The sequence below is a fragment of the Peromyscus maniculatus genome, chromosome 10 (assembly GCF_049852395.1).
Source record: "Peromyscus maniculatus bairdii isolate BWxNUB_F1_BW_parent chromosome 10, HU_Pman_BW_mat_3.1, whole genome shotgun sequence".
In the NCBI taxonomy this organism is placed as follows: domain Eukaryota; kingdom Metazoa; phylum Chordata; class Mammalia; order Rodentia; family Cricetidae; genus Peromyscus; species Peromyscus maniculatus.
Window position 1 is genome coordinate 7,494,729 of NC_134861.1, and position 9,368 is coordinate 7,504,096.

Consider the following 9,368-nt stretch of genomic DNA (forward strand, 5'->3'; position numbering starts at 1 on the left):
GGCAGCTGTGAATCAGGGTGATGGGATGTATATTCCCACACAGCACCCAGACCAGGTCCCACAAGAGCAACTTAACTCTATAATCTTCCTTCTAGTAGCTCTGTCTCCTATATTCCAGTGGGCTCCATCCTGGTCAGAGTTGGCGGTTCTGGGACAGGTGCTCCACCCAGAATCCATAGGGCCCAGACATGAGAGTGAAGGCTGTGAGTAGCTAGCCTCCTGGGTGCATTGTCCAGAAGGAGTGTGTCCACAGTGCAGTGAAACACAGATCTTTGGGTTTTGTTTTGTTGTAGTTGTTTTTTGTTTGTTTGTTTTTCAGGACAAGGTTTCTCTGTGTAGTCCCGACTGTCCTCACTTTGTAGACCAGGCTGGCCTCGAACTCAAGAAATCTGTTTGCCTTTGCCTTCTAAGTGCTGGGATTAAAGGCGTGCACCACTGTCTAGCAGAAGCACAGAACTTTGTATTTGTGTGTCTAGAATAGTGTCCAGAGAGGAACTGGCCACCTCTGAGATGGCTGGTAGGTTACTTATAAAAGGAGGCAGATTTGACAAGAAAGGCCTTCTTGGAACCCTAAAGATGGGTGGTGGGTCATCACAGCAGTCCCGGGGGCCCCAGTGTTTTCAAGCACACCTGGAAGGACTTAACCTATGGATGACCTTGAGGAAGTAGACAAGGGTGGGGTCTTCTTTCTGCTCTGAGTGCCTGAGCCCCAGGGAAGCACAGGCCCGACCTGGGGTGTCAGTGCTCTTATCTAGTCCTGTGCTTGGGGGCCTTTTGCCCACACTACAGGATCTGGTGGCTCCATTTCTCCAGCACTTGCTCTTTCTTGCCTCTTCCTTGGCAGAATCTTCTGGCTCTTTGTTGTTGTTGTTTTGTTCTCTGACTTCATCTCCTGAAGCACTTCCAGCACCACTTAGGTTCACAGAGGCTGCAGGCCCAATGATTATAGCACATCTGTCTGCTGGCAGCTGCACCGGCCTGTGGTATTTAGCATCCTTTCTCCCTGAAGACCCTGCAGCTACCCTTTTCCTTCCTTAGCAGTCCACATGGGATTATGTACCTTGGGCTGCTGAGGTACCAGATCCTACATCTGAGAAGCTGACTTTTGGGGTTCTCAGGAACCACCAGAAGAATTGAGTGAACTTGGGACTCCAGGGGGTGACACCCACTCCTTCCACTGAAAAATCCCAGCCCCTTCCTCTGCCCTGCAACCTTTAACACTCCATGAGTCTCTCCTCACTGATTTCTAGTCCAGTTTCTGACACACTAGAGACAGGAAACAGAGTAGAGGATGGAGCCAAGAAATGTGAAGGCTCTTGTGGTCCTACCATGCAAGCCCCTCAAGACTACGGCACATGTTAAAGGTATCAGGAGGGGATGTGGTCAGAGGGTCACTTCCTGATGGCCAAGGGCTGTGAAGGAATGCACTGAGCTCAACCGTCAAAGCAAACCTGAGTAACTGCTGAGAAAGGGCTGGAATAGGGTGGCAGAACTGTAATGAAGCCCATTCCACTGAGGCCTGCTAAGGGTAGAGCCTTAGATGAAGGCCAGCCTCCAGGAGATGTGGTTCACTGACTGGGCCACTCCTCCAGACTCTCTGTCCTTCAGGGCCAAGTGCTGCCAACAAACAGCTCGAGTCCTCTCCAGGCCAACAGTGAAGACTCCAGGCTGCCCTGCTCTGTCCCTGACCACTCTTCACAGAGAACAGGTCTGGCCAGAGAGAAGTGTGTCAGAGAACACACTAGTCCTTTAGTATTCTAAACACCACTACCTCAGGCTAGGAGAGAAAAGGGGCCTGTGTGAAGTCACTGTGAGCCAGGGCCAAAGCCCAGCCTGCACTCATCTGGTATGTTTGCCAAGGCCTCGCTTCATAGGACTTTCCCAGGTGTAGTGCTTGTTTAGTCTCCCTGCCCAGCCTTCTGGAGTTCCTTTGTATTTATTCTTTCTCTTCTGAAAATTGATATATGGGTTTACATAGAGTAAGATGGACAGACTTGAGCATAGAGCTCAGTGAGCCTGAGAAAACATGTGCATGATGTCAACAATCAGATCAAATGACGGTGCAACTTTTTTATTGTTAGAGCTTGGTGACTTTTCAAAAGTAAACACACTCAGGGTTTGAAGAAGAAGTAAAACTGTTGCCGGGCGGTGGTGGTGCACGCCTTTAATCCCAGCACTCGGGAGGCAGAGGCAGACGGATCTCTATGAGTTCGAGGCCAGCCTGGGCTACCAAGTGAGTTCCAGGAAAGGCGCAAAGCTACACAGAGAAACCCTGTCTCGAAAAACAAACAAACAAAAAACAAAAACAAAAAAACAAAAAAAAAAAGAAGTAAAACTGTTGAAACCTCAGTACCAAACAAGCACTTTTAGCCTATCGGATAGGGTGGTAGACCTGTAATGAAGTCCTGAACAGTGATACTTGTAACATGGGATGCAGGCAGCAGAGAATCTGGGTTTGGTGGCTCTGACTCACACCTGCTTTCCTGCCCCAGCTCCATCATTTTCATACTCTAGGCCTTGTGCAACTTTCTTGACCCTTCAGTTCTCTCATCTGTGAACAGGGTGTTATGACAAGATTCTGTTTTGGGGTAGGGAAGGGGCCAATGAGTCCTATGTGTGTTTCCCACTCAGCTCTGCATTTGGCTCTGAGCAGTCGTAACACCTGTAGCCATTGTCAAGAAGAAGCCTTCTATCTGAAGGACACGACATTATCCCTAGATAAACAGAGTCCTGACTCTGTGATTCCAGCCACAGCCAGGATAGATACTTGCTCATAAGAATCTTCTTATATTTTTGGTTGTGAGCCTAGCCTTTAACAGCTGAGCCATCTCTCCAGCCGGGCGGTGGTGGCACACGCCTTTAATCCCAGCACTCAGGAGGCAGAGGCAGGAGAATCTTTGTGAGTTCGAGGCCAGCCTGGGCTACCAAGTGAGTTCCAGAAAAGGCGCAAAGCTACACAGAGAAACCCTGTCTCGAAAAAACAAAAACAAAACAAAACAAAACACACACATACACACACACATACACACACACACACACACACCAAAAAAAAAAAAAAAGAATCTTCTAAGAGCCCAGCGGTGGTGGTACATGCCTTTGATCCCAGCACTCGGGAGGCAGAGACAGGTGGATCTCTGAGTTCAATACCAGCTTGGCCTATAGAGCGGGTTCTAGGACACCCAGGGCTACACAGAGAAACCCTGTCTCAAAAAACAAAAAACGAAACAAAACAAACAAGTCTTCTGAGAGCTAGGATCCCTCTCAGGCTTCCCAGGGTTCTGCCGTTCTTGCCTCTGGGTTTTCTTTTCTGTCTTCAGGAAGGCCTGGTTCAGAGATTGGGTCCTCTGGTGCCTCATCTGATACCCCAAACAATTATCTCCTACCAGGAGTGTCCCCCACTGCTTCTTGACATTATGTCCTTGCTTCCAGGAGCTGGACACGTCTCCTGGGGACCCCAAATGGCTAGATGTGATTGAACGTGACCTGCACCGGCAGTTCCCTTTCCATGAGATGTTCGTGTCCCGAGGAGGCCATGGGTAAGCAGGCTAAGCATGTGGGCTGTCTTAGGCTGTCAGGGAAGGTACAGTGACCTTGGGGGCATGTGCCCCAGACCCTGCTGTTATCCTTTACCTTCTGTGGTGTGCTTGACCCACTTGGGACTCTTTGGGCTGCTTGCATCATTTCTCTCTAGACTGTTAGACTTTCCTGGTTAGGCCTTTTTGATGTAGGGAGAGAGGTTGGAGGACCAAAACAGTAGTAGGCAGGAGGAGGTGATGTACTGGGCAAGGGGACAGAGCTACCTAGCAGGAGGGCCCTCTCTAGCCCCTCATCAGTCTGTATCTATCTGCTCTCCAGCCCTGGCCCAATCCCTGCTTTCTCTTTGGGCCCTGTCCCTGGGTCTCACAGGGGAGACTGGCCCATTGGTGACCACAAGCACCATCCTTTCCAGGGAAGGGCAGGTTCCGAGGCAGGTCTGGTCCAGTGAGGTCCAGGTGAAGTGGTAGGCAGCAGTCATACCTGCCATCCTCCCTGCTTGTCCTCTCCATAGCCAGCAGGACCTGTTCCGTGTGCTGAAGGCCTACACGCTGTACCGCCCGGAGGAGGGCTACTGCCAGGCCCAGGCCCCCATTGCTGCTGTGCTGCTCATGCACATGCCCGCTGAGGTACCCAGGACTGGGGGGGGCGGGCAGGGGACCTGACCCCGGCCACAAGGGCTCACACCTCTCTCACCCACAGCAAGCCTTCTGGTGTCTGGTACAAGTCTGCGAGAAGTACCTGCCCGGCTACTATAGTGAGAAATTGGTGAGTACCCACTGGCCTGGGACACTCTAGGCTGGATGTCTTCTGTGGCCACTCCAAGGCCTTCTCACTTCTCTCAGAGCCACTCTAGGCTAAAGTCCCGAGACCTGATAGAGGCCACTCACGCACCAGATTCATCAGTTACAATATTTCCATCTGTGCCTCTGACCATCTGATGTTCTCTGAGGCAGTGGGTCTCACTTGGCAGTATCAAAATACCTCAGGACTCCTGGTCCCTCCCTCCTTGACCTTGACATAGGCTTAAGAGCTCATGCTTGAGCCAGGCAATGGTGGTGCCTTTAATCCCAGTGCTTGGAAGGCAGAGACAGGCAAATCTCTTTGAGTTCAAGGCCAGCCTAGTCTATATAGTGAGTTCCAGGATAGCCATGGTTACAGAGAACCCTTCTTGAAGGTGGGGGTGGGAGGAGCTTCTACTTGAAGCTCCATTCTGTTCTTCCAGAATGCTTTTCCCTCAGCCTTCAACCCATGCATGGCCCTTCCCTGGCCTTGACAGGCTGGAGCTCCTGTTCCTTCCTTGTTTGGGATACTCAGCCCCATTGTTCCCTCCCCCATTCTGTAGGTTTGTTCACCTGTCTGCCAGTGCTATGAGCTCTACTACCTGATGAATTAATGTTGACCCAGCCTTAGGAGCCCCTCTGGGCTGTACTCATGGCTCTATGGCCTCGATGTTTCTTCAGGAGGCAATCCAGCTGGATGGCGAGATCCTCTTCTCACTACTACAGAAGGTGTCTCCTGTGGCTCACAAGCACCTCAGCCGGCAGAAGATCGACCCCCTGCTGTACATGACAGAGTGGTTCATGTGTGCCTTTGCACGTACCCTGCCTTGGAGCTCCGTGCTGCGAGTCTGGGACATGTTCTTTTGTGAAGGTACCAGGCTATGCTGGATTGTGGGGGGTGCAAAAGAAGCCCACAAGCCTCCCTTGGTCTCACCACCTGCCCCATACAGGAGTCAAGATCATCTTCCGTGTGGGGCTGGTACTGCTGAAGCACGCACTAGGCTCCCCTGAGAAGCTCAAAGCCTGCCAGGGCCAGTATGAAACCATCGAGCAGCTGCGGAGCCTCAGCCCCAAGATCATGCAGGAAGCCTTCTTGGTCCAAGAGGTGCGGCCCACACCTCCCACTTGCTATCGGAGGGAAGGGGAGCTGGCAATGGCTTTGGAGGAGACCTTACATGCCCCTGCTCCCAGGGTTGGTCAGCCCGGGTCAGGGTGGATGGACCTCATCCTCTTGCTAGGCGAGTGGAGCACTGAGGCCTAGCTTTGCAGTACTCTCCTTAGCTAATCCACTTTGGGAGTCGAGAAGAGCTGTGGTCTACAGCCCTCTCATTTTCCTTTTGTACATTTGTTTTTCCGGGGCTACAAATTAAGAGACACAGGCATGACCAGCTTCTGGGGGGGGGGGGGCAGGGCCAGGCTGATGCTAGTGCATGTTGCAGGGGCAGACATACAGGGCCATTTTGTATCCCACTTCCAGCATTGTCCCCATTGTAGGAAACAGAACCTCATACAGGCAAAATTTCAGTGACTCCCCTTAGTAACCAGCTGAAAATCAGTGGAACTGGAATTGAAGCCTGGACAGCCAGGTTGCCCTGGTCAGTAGGGGGCAATACTGGCTGAGAGTGGGGTTCCTCATTTCAGTCTGGCCCCTTCTGTCCAAGGAAGGTGAGTGGGCCTGTGAACTGTAGGTAGCCTTTTCTTCTGAGACAGTGGGTCTCAGTCATGTTTGACACTCAAACCACAACCATATCCTTCCTGGGTTCCGCTTTTAGCAGACACAGTTAGGGGGTGCTGGTGGGCAGGAGAGCCTAGGATTGGAGGCATTCTTACTGTGCTCACATACCCCTCATTGTCCAAAGGTGATAGAGTTGCCTGTGACAGAGCGCCAGATTGAGCGGGAGCACCTCATCCAGCTGCGGCGCTGGCAAGAGACCCGTGGTGAGCTGGAGTGTCGCTCTCCGCCTAGGATGCATGGTGCCAAGGCCATCCTGGATGCAGAGCCTGGTCCCCGACCTGCCCTGCAACCTTCACCGTCCATCCGCCTACCCCCAGATACAACCCTCCTCAGCTCCAAAGCTAAGCCATCCAAGCAGGTTCAGAAGGAGCAGAGGAGGACAAAGGCCAGTGGACAGATGGAAAAGTCCCCAGCCCCCACTCCAGGCACAGTGGTGACTGCTTCAGGAGATGCCTGTCCTCCTCAGGATGTGCCCCCAAAGAACTCAGTCTCCCAGGACCCAGTCCCGCAGGACTCTGCTCCCCAGGACTTAGTCTACCACCGTTCGCAGGAGAGCCTGACCTCCCAGGAGAGTGAGGACACCTACTTGTAACCCCGGGAGTTCAGGCCTCCAGGTGGGGTCTCCACACATCTTACACGGTTCAGAGACTGACAACACTCCAGGTCCTGTGTACCTGAAGGCTCATCTGCTTGGCCACTGGGCTGGGGTAGAATCTGGCTGGCCCAGTACAGATTCTGCCTGAGCCTCCTATTTATTTTCTCTTGAGTCAAGCTGGCCCAGCCAGCAGAGGCAGAAGCTATGGCCGAAGGAGTTGGGTCTCACTCAGCCCATCCTTCTGGGGTGTTTCCCAGGGCTGGGGTGCTGACATGCGGGGAAGCGGTGGGGTACTCTTTGTGTAAAATAGAAACATGGTTTTGTACGGAAATAAACAGGCTTGTATAGAGAGCTGGTGTGCAGCTAGGGATCCAGAAGGGTATCACCCTCATCCTGGGCCCCTAACCCAGCAGGAACCCCCTGAAACATACCTTCGATACAGGAGGCACCAATCCAGAGCCAGCTGCTGTTCTAGGCTCTATTCTCTCTGAACCCACCTCTGATGCCATGTCTATCTTCAGACTTAGATGAGTTGCTCCAGAGTTGAAGCCCACCACTGGGCAGAGCAGGAAGGAAATAATCCCCCAAGTCCCTGATTCCCTTTTTTGCCTTTTCGAGATAGGGTCTCTCTGTGAAGCCCTGGCTGTCTTGGAAGTCACTCTGTAGACCAGGAGGACCTGGTCTTGAATTTAACAGAGATCTGCCTGAGTGCTGGGATTAAAGAGGTGTGCCTGGCCTGGTACCTGACTTTTTATTGGGGGTTGGGAGTGAATCCCTGAACAGGTAGCTTAGAGCTCTTCCTCCTCCAGGGCCAGGCCTCCATGCCACTTCAGATCCCAATTAATTTCTAAGCACTTCCCGCTGTATCGGGGGCTGCCACCAGGGTGAGGCACTGTAGATGTCTGGCACAGGCTTCCCAGAGGCAGACAGGTAAGGGGAGAAGTTGGTCTCCTCGATACAATGCTACTTTCTTTCCATTTGCTGACACGGTCTACTTGTTAGGCTGGGCTGTGCCTGACAGAAAAGGAGTTCTATGCCCTCTCCCTCCAAGATCCACATTTGCACCCCAGGCCCCTCACCCAAGTGAGCAGACTGCCATGGAGGGGCAGGCAGGTGCTCAGTGACCACCTGATAACTGGTAATAGCAAGAACAGGGTGTCCCTGAGAGAGGGCCCCCCTTCTGCTGAGGAAGCAGCTTTTCTAGTCAAACAATAGTGGCTGTTCCTGGCCTGAGACCAAGCTGGGCCAGACCATAGGAGGGAACAGGGAGGGAGAAACAGATGCTCACTGAGAGCTTTCAGACACAGCCTGGGCCTAGAACATGTTGTCCTGGCACAGCGGGGGATACCGAGCCTAGCAAAGTGAATGGTCACCAGAGGCTCTGGACAGCTCACTCACTCTGCCTCCTGCCTCTCACCCCTGTGGTTTCCCACTCTCCACACCTGCCATGGTGAGATGGACTCAGCCTTTGGGAAGCACTCCCCGCCTCCCTCCAGTTCTCCAGAGGACAAGCCAGGATGTGGTGGCTGCACAGTGTTCCATGAGAATCATCTGGAGTTAGAAAAGCCAGGAACAGGGCTGAGCCCAGCTTCCGTCTGCCTGTGGTACAGGGTCCAGAGCATGAGGTCCTGCATGGGCCTGCTGGGTCCTGATCACTCCTGAAGCCAACTTTAACCTACCTTGTTCAAAGCCTCCAAGCTGAGGCTTGAGTGCCTGGGCCAAATAAGGGCCCCTCGGAGCATGCTGTATCCTGCCATGGAACCAACCTGTGCTTGTTCATTCCTGCTAAGCCTTGGGGTCTTCTTAAACCTTCAGATGCTTGATCATACCTGGGGTGTCTGCCAGTGCTTGGGGCCTTTTTGGATCTGAAGCAAATCTAGATGTGCTCAGACCAGTTGAATTCAGCTAATGGTGACAAGCTTTAAGGAGACTTACAAGGCTCAAGTCTCTGGCCTGAATACCCAGGGAGCCTCAAATGCAAGGGCCTGTCCTCTCAATGTCTGAGCTCTGGGCGTTCCCAGCTCAGGTACTTCCAGGTGGTTTCCCTGGAATAACCTCAAGCTTCCGTGCCCACAGTGTGTTCCTCAGATGGGTGATAGGGCTTTTTCTGTGCCTCCCCTTAGAGGGGTGCATTCTACTCTGGAAGTCGAGTGATTAAAAAACTGGGCCATGCAGGCCAGGTTTCAGCTGGTCAAAACGATGGCAAGGTAGGGGATGAAGTATTATCAATACCAACCCAGGGCAGCCCTTGCTTAGTAATCTTTAGTCCCCATCAGCCTGGTCAGCTCTGCAATCCCTGCCTCCAGCAATAAAAGGAAGGACAGCTGTACCGCTCGCGAGTCACCATCCGGCCTCCACGCTCCAGAGATCTGTGGACAGCACTCCGGCCGTAGCCGAACTCCGGCAAGTCTTGAAGCCCTCTGGAGTCTCGAGGACCTCAAACCATAAAGCCCACGTGCAGGCCTGGAGGATAGACAGGACCCCGAGCTTCCGGCACGTTCCCAAACCCAACACCGCAGGCGGCCAGCGGATAGGGCGTAGCCGGGGCGTGACCTGGACGCCCCGGAGGGGTGGAAGCAGGCTGTGATCCCCAGACAGGGGCTAGAGGAATGGACCGCAGGCCGAGGGCAGCCCGCAGGGCCGGGAAGGCAGGGCTCGGGAGGAGGCGTGGCCACCTCATAGCGGCTGAGGGGCGTGGCCGCCGAAGAGTGGGTCGCTGGCT

The 9,368-nt window shown here is 53.3% G+C and overlaps 1 protein-coding gene across 3 annotated transcripts in view; it reads left to right on the forward strand.

Moving 5' to 3' along the window:
- The window catches only part of Tbc1d10a (TBC1 domain family member 10A), a 32,646-nt gene extending 25,649 nt beyond the window's left edge, over positions 1-6,997 (forward strand). For all 3 annotated transcript variants that reach the window (XM_006972942.4, XM_042285725.2, XM_076545819.1), the window contains exons 4-9: positions 3,430-3,536; positions 4,049-4,163; positions 4,237-4,302; positions 4,998-5,187; positions 5,267-5,421; positions 6,176-6,997. In XM_006972942.4, coding sequence (XP_006973004.1) covers positions 3,430-3,536; positions 4,049-4,163; positions 4,237-4,302; positions 4,998-5,187; positions 5,267-5,421; positions 6,176-6,643 — 1,101 coding nt within the window. In that variant the 3' untranslated portion in view covers positions 6,644-6,997. The remainder of the gene's footprint in view (positions 1-3,429; positions 3,537-4,048; positions 4,164-4,236; positions 4,303-4,997; positions 5,188-5,266; positions 5,422-6,175) is intronic.
- The last annotated feature ends 2,371 nt before the right edge of the window (positions 6,998-9,368 follow it).